Source organism: Erinaceus europaeus, chromosome 1 (assembly GCF_950295315.1).
Source record: "Erinaceus europaeus chromosome 1, mEriEur2.1, whole genome shotgun sequence".
In the NCBI taxonomy this organism is placed as follows: domain Eukaryota; kingdom Metazoa; phylum Chordata; class Mammalia; order Eulipotyphla; family Erinaceidae; genus Erinaceus; species Erinaceus europaeus.
Window position 1 is genome coordinate 102,399,250 of NC_080162.1, and position 17,155 is coordinate 102,416,404.

General features: G+C 39.4%; 1 protein-coding gene across 3 annotated transcripts in view; it reads left to right on the forward strand.

The window, feature by feature from the left end:
- Positions 1-17,155, forward strand: part of BTAF1 (B-TFIID TATA-box binding protein associated factor 1) — a 106,250-nt gene that overhangs the window by 17,680 nt on the left and 71,415 nt on the right. For all 3 annotated transcript variants that reach the window (XM_060191933.1, XM_060191932.1, XM_007516800.3), the window contains exons 2-5: positions 4,712-4,835; positions 9,223-9,337; positions 12,845-12,991; positions 14,985-15,148. In XM_060191933.1, coding sequence (XP_060047916.1) covers positions 4,712-4,835; positions 9,223-9,337; positions 12,845-12,991; positions 14,985-15,148 — 550 coding nt within the window. The remainder of the gene's footprint in view (positions 1-4,711; positions 4,836-9,222; positions 9,338-12,844; positions 12,992-14,984; positions 15,149-17,155) is intronic.

Here is a 17,155-nt window from a genome sequence, read left to right on the forward strand (position 1 = left end):
AGGAACCTCCAGGCTGTTTTCCATAGGGCTTCAACCAATTTACATTACCACTAGCAGTGTAAATGTGTTCTCGACAGTACTTGCTGTTTGTGTCTTTTTTATTGTTTTTTTTTTTTCAGACAGAAAAATTGAGAGGTGAGGGGGAGATAGAGAAGAAGAGAGAAAGAGACACCATCACTGCTCCACCACTCAAGCAGCTTCTTCCCTGCAGTTGGGGGCCAGGGCTTGAACCTGGGTCCTTGTGAATTGTAATATGTCTGCTTGATGCGCCACTACTCAGCCCCTTGTTTCTGTCCTTTCTAATTTGAGATTTCCCCTCAGGCCCTGTTCTTTTCTAGATCCTTCAGGCGTGAGGTCAGCTTGTTCATTCGGGCATTTTACCACTGTTTACTATAGGAAAGTCCTGAATTTTTATGAACAATACACATATGAGCCCAATATGATTATAAAGATCATTATGGTATCAAAAGGTGGGATATATTCATGCATAGTATATATACAAGCTATCTTTTTTGCATAGAATAGAGGAAATAACTTCTGTATTATCACTTGACGTGTCATTTAGTATTTTGAAAGCAAAATCTGTGTTGTATTAGCTTTTCCCATAGCTCACTGATCTTAAGTACCTTAAATGTTTTTCTTGAAATAATATCCTCATGTGCTTTTAGCCATAAAATTTCATTATGTTGATCCAGGCCCAAGTGCATGATCTCACCACTTTTGGCTGCGTTTTCATTTGGAGAAGCAGAAAGAGACACCACAGCCATAACACCTGTGTGGGAGTGGGGTTCAAATTGGTGCCATACATGGCAAGGCATGCATTTTACTCAGTGAGCTGTCTCAGCAGACATATCTATCTATCTATGCATGCCAGGGTTATCACTGGAGCTCGATGCCTGCACTATGAACTTACTCCTCCTGGAGACCTCCCCCCCTTTGTTGCCCTTGTTGTTTATCATTGTTGTTATCATTATTGCTATCACTGTTATTGTTGTTGGAAAGGACAGAGAGAAATCGAAAGAGGAGGGGAAGACGGGGGAGAGAAAGATAGATACCTGCAGACCCTGCAGACCTGCTTCACCGCTTGTGAAGTGGCCCCCCCTGCAGGTGAGGGCCGGGGGCTCGAACTGGGATCCTTGTGCCAGTCCTTGCACTTTATGCCTTGTGCGCTTAACCTGCTGCACTACTGCCCAGCCCCCAATCTTTTTATTTTTATTTTTTGACTTTATTTTATAGGACAGAAAGAAATTGAGAGAGAAAGGGGGTGGAGAAAGAGAGAGACAGACAGATAGATAGCTGCAGCACTGCTTCACCACTCATGAAACTTCCCTCCTGCAGGTGGTGACTACTGGTGGTGACTGGTGACTCATGAAGCTTCCCTCCTGCTGGTGGTGACTGGTGGTGACTCAGGTCCTTGTGCATGGTAACACATGCGCTTAACCAGGTGCACCACCACCTGGTTCCTTCAGACCAATCTTAAAATTGTAATCTTGCCTCCTACTTATTCTGAAGCAAATTAAAAGGTTCTCACAGTACTTCTGTCATTTTTGACAGGAAAGATCTATTTTAGTTATAATGTGTTGCTTAAACATTGTATAATGCAATTTAGTTACCAGTTCCTTTTTTAAAAAATATTTATTTACTAATGAGAAAGATAGAAGAGAGAGAAAGAACCAGACATCACTCTGGTACATGTGCTGCCGGGGATTGAACTTGGGACCTCATGCTTGAGAACCCAGTGCTTTATCCACTGCGCCACCTCCTGGACCACTAGTTACCACTTTCAATGATGTTGCACTTATTAGTGACTCACTGCTTTGATAAATACTACCATAGAGAAAGAGAAACAAGTGGTCCTGGGACAGGTCGTGCAGTTAATAAAGCACTGGACCCTCAAGCATGAGGTCCTGAGTTTGATACCTGACAGCACAGTGATGTCTGGTTCTTTCTCTCCTATCTTTCTCTTTAATCTTAAATAAAAATAATTACGGAAGTCAGGCGGAAGTGCAGTGGGTTAAGCGCAGGTGGCACAAAGCACAAGTACCGGCGTATGGATTCCAGTTTGAGCCCCCAGCTCCCCACCTGCAGGTGAGTCGCTTCACAAGCGGTGAAGCAGGTCTGCAGGTGTCTTATCTTTCTCACCCCGTCTTCCCCCCTCTCCATTTCTCTGTCCTATCTAATGAAAACGACATCAATAACAACAACAATAATAACTACAACAATAAAACAAGGACAACAAAAAAGGATAAATAAGTAAATATAAAAATAACAATCTTAAAAAAACAAGAAAAAATCTGTCTATTTTGTCTCTCCCCTTTATCTTTAATCATAAAAGGCCTCCTTTTAGTGCTTTGCTTTTATATATACATACATATATACATACACACACACACACACATGCTTTCTGTCAAAAAGAATCTCAGAAGTAAAATGTAATCTTCAATGCTTTGGGACCTTGCTTGCTTTCTCTTCTTCAGACAGAATTCAATTCCTTTCCCCCCTCCCTCCCTCCCTCCCTCCCTCCCTCCCTCCCTCCCTCCCTCCCTTCCTCCCTCCCTTCCTAAGATAGAGGCATTGAGGCAGAAAGAGTGAAAGAGACCACAGCACCAAAGCTTCCTTCAATGTGGTGGGAACTGAGCTTGAACCTGGATCTTGTGCATGGCAAAGCAACACACTATCCAAGTGAGCTATTTTGCTAGCTCCCTCAGATAAAGTTTGAAGGTTAAATCACTAATCTCCCCTCACTGGACCGGGCACAGTCATTAGAAACTTGTCCCTAGTCACCTTGTTTTGCTTAAAGTTCTTGCTCCTTTTCATCACCTGTGACATCTTTTTGGCCTCATTGAGCATGATTAGTGGTGTGGTAAGGCGAAGTGTGTATGATACATAGTCAGCAGGCAGTAGGTACTTGCATGTTTGCCTTTGTAAACCCTTAGGATTTTCTTGCACCTCATAAGCAGAGTATTAGTTTTCCATTTCTCCCACTTATTCCAGGTGTTAGACATTGTGATTTTATTCTGAATTGTATTTGCTTAGATTGGTGACAGAACTGGGATTTGAACTGTGATGTTGTCGGTCTGTCCTGTCGGTCTGTGATAGGACTTTATAAACTCTTCCTTCAGAGATCTTGCCATTTCTCTCACTTCTGTACATGTGAATTTAACCTTCATCTGTTTCTCCCCAACCTCAGAACCCTATTCCAACAACCCTTTCTGTTTTCTCAGTAACTATCTTTTCTCGGTCACAGTAAATTTTGTCATCTTTTCCCATAACATTTCCTCTGCTAGCTTTTAAAACTCTTTTTTTTTTTTAATGATACCTTGTATTTTGTAAGGTTTGGAGAGGCTCAGAATCCTTTAATTTTCTTGGGATTCCATTTACTTAACTATTCCACATTGTTTTCTTTCTGCAACATTCTCCTCAACTTCTTTCTTGTCCCCATTTTTCTACCTCTCCACCCTTTCCATGCTGGTGTCTCAGATACATGTAGTTTTACCACTCCTGGCTGGTCTTTTCTTCTTCTTCTCCTTCTCCTTCTTCTCCTTCTTCTTCTTCCTCCTCCTCCCCTCTCCCCCTCCTCCCTCCTCCCTTTAAAAAATTTTTTAAAAATTTATTTTATTTATTTATTCCCATTTGTTGCCCTTGTTGTTTTATTGTTGTAGTTATTATTGTTGTTGTCGTTGTTGGATAGGACAGAGAGAAATGGAGAGAGGAGGGGAAGACAGAGAGGAGGAGAGAAAGATAGACACCTGCAGACCTGCTTCACTGCCTGTGAAGCGACTCGCCTGCAGGTGGGGAGCCGGGGTTCGAACCGGGATCCTTATGCTGGTCCTTGTGCTTTGTTCCACCTGCACTTAACCCGCTGCGCTACAGCCCGACTCCCGCTTTTTTTTTTTTTAAACTATTTCAGATGGAGAAATAGAGAGCGAGAGACACCATAGCACTGTTCCATCATCTGTAGGTCATCCTCCAGTGCCATGATGCTCCCATGTGGTGTCTGGGCTCAAACCCAGGGCTTTGCCAATGTTAAGAGTCATGTCCTATTGGGTGAGTGATCTCCCAGCCCATTTCTAGTCTTTTTGAACTTAGTTCAAGACTGCAGTTTTCATTTCTTCTGTTTATTTCCATTTTACTTTATGCTTTACTGTCAGATTAGTCTTCACAAGAAAGTTACAATGCTGCCATGGTCTTGACCATAGACCTTCATAGTTCTGCTTGTATCTCTCACTGTTCTCTCTGTTTTTTTTTTTTTTTTTCTTCACTGTTGTCTTAAATATTCCCTGAAATACAAACCAGCTAAATTTCCCCCTCCTTAAATATGGTTTGCCTTTTCTTACCACTGTGCTCTTGTTAGTTCCTCTTCCAAGCATTTCTCTTCTCCTTTCCATTCTCTTGTATTCATCAGCATTGAAATCTATACTGCTATACTGAAAGATCCTTCTTAAAACACCATTTTTTTTTATGCTATCTTTTCACTGTTTTAGCGTTTGGGGCCCCACTCCTTAAAACACTTTGCGCTTTTCTGGCAGGTGTCTCATAAACTTTATTAAAACCATATGTGTGCTTTCCTTATCCCAGCCCTTCATAACAAGTTCCTGGAGACTGGTGATTAGATGTTTCCTGCTACCCTGGTACAGGTCTTTGTTCAATGATATGTTTTGATTGTGAGAAGACATGTTTCAGAATAACCGTTATATTTTTGTTATTTTAGGCTTGACCGTCTTTTTATCTTACTGGATACTGGTACTACCCCAGTTACGAGAAAAGCTGCTGCACAACAACTTGGAGAAGTGGTGAAGCTTCATCCCCATGAATTAAATAATCTCTTATCTAAAGTAAGAACTCTTTCTTTTAGTATAAGACAGATGCAGAACATTTCCATGGATAGGGACACAAAAGTAAAGATAGGGGTCAGGCATTGGCACGCCTACTACTTTTGAGCACACTTACTACTTTTGTGCAAGGACTGGGGTTCAGGCCCCCCAGCCCCCACCTGACGGATGATTCACGAGTGGTAAAGCAATGTTGTGGATGTTTCTCTTTCTCTCTCCTATCTCTCTACTTCTCTCTGTCTCTCTGTCTCTATAAGGACATAGAAAAAGCTAAAAAATGACTTGAGTGGCCGAGCAGTGGTGCACTCAGTAGAGCATACGTGCTACAGTGCTCCAGGACCCAAGTTCAAGCCCCAGGCTCCTGCTGCAGGGGGATGTATAAATAGTGAAACAGTACTGTAGGTGCTCTTTTGCCCTTTCTGTCTCCCCCATTCCTCTCAGTTTCTCTCTGCCTCACTTCAATAAAATATAAAAAAAAACCCCAAAACTGGAGCAATTGTGTAGTGTGTAGGCAGTGAGCCCGAGAGATAACCCTAGTGGCTTAAAAAAAAAATAAAGACAGAAATGGTTTTATTTTAATGATAATTTATGGCCTTTAATTTAAATATTAAATATTTCGCAATTTCAGGCGGCAAAATAGCTCATTTGGATAATGTGCTGCTTTGTCATATATGTGACTCGGGTTCAAGCCCAGCCCTCACAGCATTGAAGGAAGCTGTGGTTTCATTCACTACTCTCTCTGTTTCTCTGTCTCCATCTTAAAAAAAAAAATCTTGCTAGGGTAGGGAAGATAGCATAATGGTTATGCAAAGAAATTCTTATGCCCAAGTCCAAGGTCTCAAGTTCAATCCCCCACAACACCATAAGTCACAGCTGAGCAGTGCTCTGGTTAAAAAAAAAATCTTGCTATCTCTCCAAATGTATGCAAAGTTTTTCCGGGACCAGGTAGCGATGCACCTGCTTGAGCACACACGATACAGTGCACGAGAACCCAGGTTCAAGTCCCCAGTCCCCACCTGCGTGAGGGTGGAGGGTTAGGGGAAGCTTCATAAGTAGTGAAGTAGTACTGCAGGTATCTCTTTGACTCTCCCCCTTTCTCTCACTTTGTCTCTCTACCCAATAATAAATAAGTAAAAAAATATTAAAAGTTTTTCTATTTTGTTTTTATCTTGTTCACTACAAAATTAATTTGCTTTTTATATTGAGGTTAATTGTTTAAGGACTTTGATAATATAGGACCTTTTGCCTGTGGCACAAATTTGAGTCTGATCTAACTTGCTAATGAACATGGCTGTTAATCTAGTTTGTTAGTGGTTTAGCTTGTTCTTAATGGCTAACAATCATATCTTGGCTGGCAGTCCTCAAATGGGTGAGTATTCATGGATAATGATTGAAATAAATGAGGAACTAGTTGTTTTCCCACCTTCTTAGTTAGCTACATGAAAGTAAAGGTTTTTTTGCTCTGATGGATCAGTATTTTCACAATCTGAACCCATTATCCTTCCTTGAACAATGGTTACATTTTCACTGGACCCTATAGACTTGCAGAATTGAGCCCTATGATAATAAGCAGCAGATTCTGTGTGTTTAGTTCTCTGACATGCAAAGTGAACAAAGCAGGAGTACTTTATCAGTGTATGGATGGTGGGGGAGGAGAGAAGAACTAAGGGGTCGGATCTAGGAACAATATGATAGCCCAGCCACAGGGAGCCCCTATAGATCGCTCATCCATTCTTCCCTCTTTTGATTTTCATTTCTTTATCTCTGATTCTTGTAACTGCCTTTGTTAGACTATGAATTGGTACCATTAAGGATCAACTATGACTCTATAACATCCTTCCCACTTAGAACTACCAAAACCTGGGTGGAGAGACAGTGATTGGACAACTACACTCTCCATGTTCTCAAATAGAGAAGCAGTATTATATTCACTTGTAAGGTGGGGGACTAAAGAAGCACCCCCCCCTTTTCCTCTCATGCTGGGAAAGGGCAGAGGACTTGAATAGGCTAAATTGGAAACAAACAAAACTAGTTAGTACTGAACTGGGAAGAGATCTCCAGTCTTTGATGCTCTGAATTTAAGAGCAAATAATTAGAGAAGAGGAAAAAAATTTTAGTACCCTCTCATTTCCTAGCTGCCTTTTTTCATCTTTTAATGTTTTCCTGTTGCTATTTTATTTTCTATGTGTGTTTTTAAAATAATTTTTATTGGCGGAGTTGTTTACATTGCAGTTATTGGCACATGTGTATAATTGCTCATCTCCCCATGAAAGTTCTCTGCAGAACACTGTCACCCACAACTTAGGTCAGATTTCATCATCATACAACAGGGCCCCAAAAATTTTGAAATAGCTTTAAGGAATTATAATTTATATACTGCAATATAACCATATAAAGTTTGTAATTAAGTGATTATGAATATCTGCAGATAAGTGAAACAAAATTTAAAGGATTTTTATCTTATCCACCCCACTCGCCTAAATAAAAACCCTTCTGTTGATTAGCAGCCACTTACTATCAGTTTCACGCCTATAGAAGGTCTTAGGCTATCACTAGCCAACTTTCTGGTCACTAGTTCACCTATTCTAAATTTTATTTATTTATTATTGGATAGAGACAGAGAGAAATTGAGAGGGGGGAGAGACAGAGAGACCTCTGCAGCTCTGCTTCACCACTTGTGAAGCTTTCCCCCTGCAGGTAGGGACCAGGGGCTTGAACCTGGGTCTTTGAGCACTGTAATGAGTGAGCTTAACCAGGTACGCCACCACCTGGCCCCGTAATTGCCTATGCTAACATTTATATAGATGTGTAACTTTTGTGACTGTTTCCTTTCTCTTTCTGTTTGTGGATAGGGACGTAGCACATCATATTTATCTTGTTTGTTAGTTGATGGACATTTGGATTATTTCCATTCTTTGACATATTGCAAATAGTATGACTGAAAATTTTTGTAAGTTTTAGTGTGGATATATGTTTTTATTTCTCTTGAGTATATACCTGGCAGTCAAATTACAGGAACAAATGATTTTTGTGTTTAACTTCACGAGGACCTGACAAATTGTTTTCCTAACTGGCGCCACCATTTTATTTTCCATAATCAGTATATGAGGGTCCTATTTTCTCTATTCTTATCAACACTCATTATTAACTGATTTTGCAGATTTACACCCATACTAATGAGTGAAATGTATGTCATTGTATTGAGTTGGAAGAGTCATGGCACATTTTTTGCATAAAAAACATGGAAGAGGGAGTCAGGTGGTAGCGCGGCGGCTTAAGTGCATGTATCTTGAATCATAGGGACCAGTGTAAGGACTGGTTCCAGCCCCTGGCTCCCCACCTCCGGGGGAGTCGCTTCACAATTGGTGAAGCAGGTCTGCAGATGTCTTGTCTTTCTCTCCCCCTCTCTGTCTTCCCTCCCTCCATTTCTCTCTGTCCTATCTAACAACAATGACATCAGTAACAACAACAGAAATTACAACAACAGGTGAAGCAATTACAGAAGCCAGACCTTCTACCTTCTGCAACCCTCAATGACCCTGGGTCCATGCTCCCAGAGGGATAGAGAATGGGAAAGCTATCATGGGAGGGGGTGGGTTATGGAGATTGGGTGGTGGGAATTGTGTGGAGTTGTACCCCTCCTACCTTATGTTTTTGTTCATTAATCCTTTCTTAAATAAAAAATTTAAAAAAAAATGAAAAAGAAATTCAACATATCTTTTTGGTTGGGTGTTATGGAGTCCTTGGGGTATATCCCCAGGAGAGGAATTACTGTATCATATGGAAGGTCCATGTCTAGCCTTCTGAGAGTTTTCCCAGAGACACACCCTACTAGGGAAAGAGAGAGGCAGACTGGGAGTATGGACCGACCAGTCAACGCCCATGTTCAGCGGGGAAGCAATTACAGAAGCCAGACCTTCTACCTTCTGCAACCCTCAATGACCCTGGGTCCATGCTCCCAGAGAGATAGAGAATGGGAAACCTATCAGGGGAGGGGGTGGGTTATGGAGATTGGGTGGTAGGAATTGTGTGGAGTTGTACCCCTCCTACCCTATGGTTTTGTTAATTAATCCTTTCTTAAATAAAAAAAAAAAATTAAAAAAAAAAGAAATTAGAACAACAATAAAAAATAAGGACAACAAAAGGGAAAATAAATTAATTTTAAAAATCATGGAAGAATCATCATGACGTTTCTGACAGCCTAATAGTTTTGATTTGCACATTTTTCCATGTGTTTAATTGATCACATGTGTCTTTGGTGACCTGCCTATTCAGATCCATTAACAATTTTCAGACATTTTATAATGTAAGTTTGTATTTCTCTGTTCTGACTACTTAGAGCAGACACTGATTTTTGTTATATCTAAACTTCCATTTTTAATTTTTTAAGGTGCTGATATATTTAAGGAGTACAAATTGGGATACTCGGATTGCAGCAGGACAAGCTGTTGAAGCAATAGTGAGAAATGTGCCTGAGTGGAACCCGGCGCCAAGAACCAAACAAGGTACTTTTCAGTGGAAAAAGTGTTTTGCAATAAAAACCCAACTGTTGATTTTATACAACTGTGTATTTTATAGCTTAATAGTTTTCAATTTTAATTTAGAGGCTTCATTTTCATGTGTTTAGTTGCAGTCTTGTCAGGAAATGACAGGTTTTTACCACACTTTTAAAAACTACTTAAAACAAATGTTTCCATATTTTTTAAAGTTGTTAACTTTGCATTGTCTCATTTACTTCCTTAAGTTTATATGCTAGAGAAAGAATTAAAATCATTGCCATTGCAATATAAACATTTAAAACAAATCTAATGGGAGAGGAAGCTAGAGGTTGAGCATAGAGAGAGCCTCATCCACAAGGCCTGCATTCTACCACTGCCACTGCACTACATACAGCCTGGGTTCTAGATTTTTGTTGTTGTCACTGGGAGAATATCACAGTTATTTTCTAAATATAAGCACAATTGTATATGGATGTTTAGAGGTAGCTTTTTTAGAAAAAAAAATTGTCATTTTATTTCCTTATTGGTAGAGACAGCCAGAAATCAAGGGGAAAGGGGATGATAGAGAGGGAGAGAGACAGAGAGAGACCCCTGCAGACTAGCTTCATTCACAAAGTTTTTCCCCTGTAGGTAAGGACAGGAACTTGAACCTGGGTCCTTACACACTATAACATGAGCGCTCAATCAGGTGCGCCACCACCTGGCCCCTAGGTAACTTTTTATATGACTCTCAGGTGCCTTTTAGTGGAAATTGTTTTCTGGCTGTACTGACATTTAAAAAGGAATATAAACTTTTAAAATTTTGCGAAGGTGCACGTCTTAATTTGGTGAAACTAAGTGTTGGCTTACCTTTTTTTTTTTTTTTTTTTTTTTGCTGTAATTTGTTGACACATTATTTTGACTGATTGTGTTGACTTGTATTCAGTCAAATGAAATACAAAACCAGAAGCTGGCTTATTTTAGGAAAGAGTTTTTAAGTTTGCCAGCTCATTACCATGACTTATTTTGGTACTCAGAGATGCTACAACTCAAATTCTAAAAAACAAACAAAAAAGCACATAAAGGGTGGAAGGACTGGTGAGTGAGGATGCCTTCTTTGCTATGCTTGCAACCAAGGTTGGAGACCGACCACCACTACTACCACTTGGGGAAGCTTTGGTGCTGAGGTGTCTTTCCCTCTCTTGTCTTTCTTTACCTGAAAAAGTTGACCTAGAGTGGAGAAACCACAGAGGTGACCAATCAAACACCTTATTAATGGCTTTGGGAGATAGCTCACCTAGCAGTGCACACACTTCATCATGGACAAGGGTCTAGGATTTATTTATTTATTTATTTTCACCCTCTGTTTCTTACTCACTGTCTGGGATAAGGAAAAAGAAAGAGTGACCCAGGAAGTGACACCATGTGATAAGATGTTGGACTCTCAAGCATGAGGTCCTGCGTTCAATCCCCACATCAAGTCTGCTGGAGTGATGCTCTGGTTCTTCCCCATTAGTGAAGAGATAATTAGAAAGTCGTTTAGGAACAATAAGATCTTGTAGGTAAGAAGTTCAAGTGAAGCCCTAGAGAGGAAAAAAATAACATATATTAGTTAAATTTTGCTTGTCATCACTAAAGATACATTTATAGTAGTTTCCTTTAAGTTTTATGGTTTTGCTATTGATGCATTATATACAAATGTCAGCTATACTATTAAGTCACTGAATAGTTATAATGTATTAAATATAATGGATTTGAAAATTATAGCAGCATATCCTTTTTAAAATATTTTATTTACTAACTAATGAGAGAAAGAGAAAAAAACAGAGCATCACTCTGGTACATGTGATGTGATGCCAGATATTGAATTTAGAACCTCAGTATCACTTCCCAGGTCACTAGCATGCCTACTTTTTTGGGGGGTGTGGGGGGAGAAGGTGGTCCTGTGTTTGTTTATTTTTATATATATATATATTTTAAAGATTTTACTTACTTATTCATGAAGATAGAAGCATCACTCTGGTACATGTGCTGCCGGGGATTGAACTCTGGACCTCATGCTTGAGAATTCAATGCTTCATCCACTGTGCTACCTCCCGGACCACCCCTTTTAATATATTTTTATATTTATTTTTCCCCCTGGGTTATTGCTGGGTCTCAGTGTCAGCACTATGAATCCACTGCCCCTGGAGGGCATTTTTCCATTTTATTGGATAGGACAGAAAGATATTGAGAGGGGAGGGGGGAGAGAGAGAGAGACACCTGCAGACCTGTTTCACCACTTGTGAAGTGACCCCTGTGCAGGAGGGGGACTGGAGACTTGAACTGGTATCCTTGCTCAGGTCCTTGTGCTTAACTGGATATGCCACCGCCCCACCCCAGTATATTTTTATTTTATTTTTACAGGAGAGATAAAGGTAGAGAGATGCTAGAGCACTGTTTAGCTCTAACTTATGGTGGTGATAGGGATTGCACCTGGAACCTCAGAGCCTCAGGAATGACAGTATTTTGCATAACCATATGTTGTGTCCGTCCCCCCCCCCCCATTACCTATCTTTTTAAGGAGGAAAATGACATTACATAAATAGTCTCAGGACTCAAATTAGTATATAATTTTAACAATTTGTGCCAGGCTAGCCTGAGGGTGTTTCTTCCGGGGCACGTGCTCTCTGGAGCCAACCTAGGCTGCTGCTTACTCAGTGACATCAGAGGGGAACCAGGAACTCTTCGGGGAAGAGAGACTCTGGGACTCGTGGAGCAGGAACACAGTGCAATGTTTATTGAGTAGAAAAATATGCCCTTATATCTTCTAAAGGGGAAGTTGGAAGTGGTAAAAGGAAATGACTAGGAAAGGGGGTGGAGCACGAAGATAGCAAGCTTCCATCTAACCAGTGGGGATTAAACCAATACCCTGCAGGCAGGGTGGGTCTCAGGTAAACAGTGATTATGTAAATAGACCACAGCATCAAGCAATGCAAGGGAACCTGGCATGGTGATGACCAGTACGGATAGAAACAGAAGGAGTCTTAGAAGCATAATTAGCCAAAGGAGAAATGATGACCAACAAATTTGCTTAGAGATTATAATTTGCTCTTACTATGAGAAGCAAGTCCTGTTGAAAGTGATCGCTTTTGTTCTAATTTCCCTTAGAAGGAGGGGTAATAAGTTAAAGTTAATTCTTAATTTAGAACTATAACAACCTAATGCTATTACACCGTTTTTTTTAGCTACTTGATAGCAAGTACAGATAGTATGTTATTGAATGTGCGTGTTTCATCTTGGGAATGAATTTCATCACAAACATCATGTTCCATAGTAAAAAAAAACAAAAACAACAACAACAAAAACCACATAGCAGTTAACATTTTAATGGTATGTGGAAGGGGAGTCACCAGCTATATAGTTGATAATTGTGAACGACAGCCGATCATAAATCCACAAGTTTTTCTTTTCCACCCACCCCATATTTTCTATTTTCTTTCATTCTTCATTTTGACTATATGATCAAATTAAACATTTTAAAATTTTATCTAGAACCTACTTCAGAAAGTGCTATGGAAGATTCACCTTCTACAGATCGCTTGAATTTTGACAGATTTGATATATGTAGACTGTTACAACATGGGGCATCACTTTTGGGATCTGCTGGTGCAGAATTTGAAGTACAGGATGAAAAATCAGGTATGTAGTAGTTCTTTAGAAAACAGTCTAAAATGTGTGTTCAAACTAGTTTGTCACTTGGTAGGCCATATGGCAGTCTTGCAAAATTTAACAGACGTGATGGAATAAAAATTGAAGTTTGCAGTTTGGAGTGGCAGCACGATAAGGGTGGGGAAGGTAAACTAGGAGTATTCTGTGCTTTGACTTATAAAAGAATTTGTCTCTCTGACTCTCTTTCATGGGTTTTCTCCCTTTACTTTCTAGTGGTTATAGTGACTGGTCCCTGACTATCATTTCTCTTAATTGTTAAACCCAGAAAGTCTGGGTCTTTATCTGACTTTAAAATTTTTTTTTTTTTAATATTTATTTTCCCTTGTGTTGCCCTTGTTATATTGTTGTAGTTATTGTTGTTCTTGATGTCATCATTGGATAGAACAGAGAGAAATGGAGAGAGGATGGGAAGACAGGGGGAGAGAACGATAGACACCTGCAGACCTGCTTCACCACTTGAGAAGCTACTCCCCTGCAGGTGGAGAGCCAGGGGCTTGAATCGGGATCCTTATGCCGGTTCTTGCGCTTTGCGCCACGTGCACTTAACCTGCTGCGCCACCACCCAACTCCCTTTATCTTACTTTTATCTGTTTTATATACTGTGGACTGATTGGGTCTGCCCTCAGGATAAAAAAGCAGCAAATATGGGAAGGTCACCCACTAGCACGCCCTTCTTCCAGGTATTGACAGCTCCCTCAACTGTGTGGCTACTTTTGCTCTTTTTCCAGTACCTACAAGTTTTGTTTTGTTTTTAATTATTTTGCTAGAGTTTGTTGTTTATAAAGTAGATTAGTCCAGATAAATTACTTAGTAGCATATTTACTTTTACCTAGGTGACTGTTTTAAAAAAATGTTAATTTTTTTCACATAGTGTAGAACTATCTTGCACTTTAGCTATTTTGAATCAGAAATTTTATTTTAAAAATATACTTGATTTTTTCCCCCCACTGAATTATGGAGAAATTTACTTGGGATATTAAAAATCTAGTCTCTTATAAAGCTTGTTCGATCCTTCAGAGCATGTTTTAGAGGTGTACAAAAGCATAGATATAAAATAAAATTGGTTTACTTCTGTAGGAATAGATTTCATTTTATGTTCTTAGTTTGACAACTGGGTGGTTGAGGTGTCTTGCTAAAAATTCCCAAAGTGTTTTCTTTTTCTTTCTTTCTTTCTTTCTTTCTTTCTTTCTTTTTTTTTTTAGGTTTTATTTATTTATGAGAAAGATAGGAGAGAGAAAGAACCAGACATCACTCTGGCACATGTGCTGCCGGAGATCGAACTCAGGACCTCATGCTTGAGAGTCCAAAGCTTTACCGCTGTGCCACCTCCCGGACCACCCAAAGTGTTTTCTTAACTAAGACATTATTTTCTAGTAATTAATAGGTAATAGATTTATTTTGTATCTAGAAATTGTGAGTGCAGTTTGTTTGTTTTATTGATTATGAGGGGTTTTTTTTTTTTTGCCTCTAGGGTTATCCACTGCTCTTGAAGGCCATTTTTCCCCCCTCCTTTTGTTGCCCTTGTTGTAGCCTTGCTGTGGTTATTGTTGTTGTTGTTGATGTCATTCCTTGCTGGACAGGACAGAGAGAAATCGAGAGAGGAGGGGAAGACAGACAGGGAGAGAAAGACACCTGCAGACCTGCTTTACCAACTGTGAGGCCACTCCCCTTTAGGTGGGGAGCCGGGGGCCCAAACCGGGATCCCTGTACTGGTCCCTGTGCTTTGCGCCAGGTGCACCCAACCTGCTGCACTACCGCCCGACCCCCGAGGGTATATTTTTAAAAATTCTATTGAGAATCAACCAGAGTATCACTCTGGGATATCTAGTTCTTGGAATTCACCTACTATGTTAACAGAAGGTGCATTTAAAAAAAATTTTTTTTTTTTAATTTGATCCTCACACACTAGAAAGGTTTCTACCTGATTTGGAGGAACTTAACTACATTTCTGTTCTGTTAATAGGGGAAGTGGATCCTAAAGAGAGGATAGCACGCCAACGAAAACTATTACAGAAGAAACTTGGCCTTAATATGGGAGAAGCAATTGGAATGAGTACTGAAGAACTCTTCAATGATGAAGATCTGGATTACACTCCTACATCAGCAGCCCTTATAAACAAACAACCTGTAGGTAAAACCTTTGGGTGCCTGTTCCAAGTGATATTTCAGGAAGTTTGCTTTATTTTGGCTATAATATCCCTCATCTCATTTTTGCTTAGTGCCACCATAATTTAGTGTTTTAGTAATTGTAATGTGGTGACAGAGTCTAAAAAGAACTTCATCTTCCCACGTAGACTCCAGAGTATTAAATAAAAAGTGTGTGAAGTTTTTAGGAGCCATTTGTTGAATAATATCCTAATAGTATACACTCATCTTGCCTTTGTCAATAGAACAAAAAGTAAAAGTCTTAAGAGTGGGATGTAGGTAGTAAAGGATATCCTAGTCAGATATGCTTATACTGGTGATTTTTAAAACTCTGATCCAATCTTTTATTTGAGAAAGTAGCAAATATGATAAACAGAAAAGTGTAAAGTAGTGCAAAATGATACACAGTGTTGAGTAAAGGAAATTTCTTTCTAGTAATTGATGAACACCCATGTCTCCATGCCCCAGGGACAGCTCTTTTTAAAATATTTTCTTTCATTACTTATTGGGTAGAGATAGAGAGAAATTGACACCTTGTTCAGTTATCACACTTAATAGAAGCACCAGATTTTGTTTGATTCTCTATTTACATCTGATTATTCCTCTGCACATTTCTTTCTGTTCTTTACTAGTTGCCATACTATTTGTTTGATTTTGGTTTAAAATTTGAAATAAGTTATTTCTACAAATTCCTGACCCTCCCCCCCAAAAAAAATAGTTGAAAAATTCTAGGAGTTTCAAGGGCGAGTAGTATAGAGGAACTAGAACCATTCTCCACTCAAGCAAAGAGAAAGGCCAAGGGAATAAAAAGGCTTTATGACTGCAAAGCAGAAACTCTTCATAGAGCCCAGGGTCCCTAAAAGAATATTAGCAAAGGCAAGAGGAAAAAGTGTTAAATATTGCATGCGTTTGATAGTATTTCACCTGCATGAGGATTTTTCCAAGAGATTTCATTCGAGGTTAAAAAAAAGTTTGGGGCGGGGGACAAGAGGCAGGTCACCTGCTGCAGAGCACACTTTATTCTGTGTGAGGACTTGGGACCCTCATGGAATCACCAAGCATAACAGCTGCTGTGGTGTCTTTCCATCTCTCTCCATATCTTAAAACAAGTGCATTGAGAATAGAGTACCAGCAAAGACCTGGCACATTAAAAAAAAGTCTGGAACTAGAAGAATAAAGGGAAGGGATAAACAGCAAAATTATAGTTTAGCTGTACAACAAAATAACATTGGAGCATATACTGATAGTATACTTAATATAGCAGTATAAAGTAGGAAAAGGAAAAACATAGTTTAAAAAGACACAGGTCCACTTGTATCCAAAAAGAAAGCTCAGAAATGACATTAAAAAAATCATTTGAAAAGGGTTACCCCACTGGGCAGTGTCACACCTGGTTGAACACATGTCAGAAAGTGTAGTCAGGTGTACTGGAGGAAACGGGCAATAAACAGGAAGGTTGGATATGGTTTTGTTTTTTACAGGATTCAAGTGACCTGGTCTGTAATAAATCTTTATTAGTGTTTGCTGAAGATTACTTGTCATAAACTCATCACTGCTGTATTGCCTTGAGTATGTAGCCATGATTTAAAGACCAAGATTATAGCAGGACATTCATATACCAGGGACCCTAACTAATTGTAGAAGAGATTTCAGTTGACTCTAAACCATTTAAATGCCAAAAGACATTTTAGACTTGTGCTCAAGGAATTTCTGTCTCAGTCTGTTACCTCTCACTAAATGTGGGGGGAAAATAATGATTAAGAGGAAAGGAACAATGGCTATATTGACTATACTGGGCTAGACCTATCTTTCATAGGTATAATGATTTTTATTTTCAGCAGGTGATCATCAATTTCTTTTAATGACATTCCTTATTGTTATAAATTTAGATGGAGCTGTTATTTTGACATCTCACTTCATCACAGTTTTTATGTGGGTTAGGATTATACATTTATACCATATGACATAAAAAGGTTCAGAAACACATGA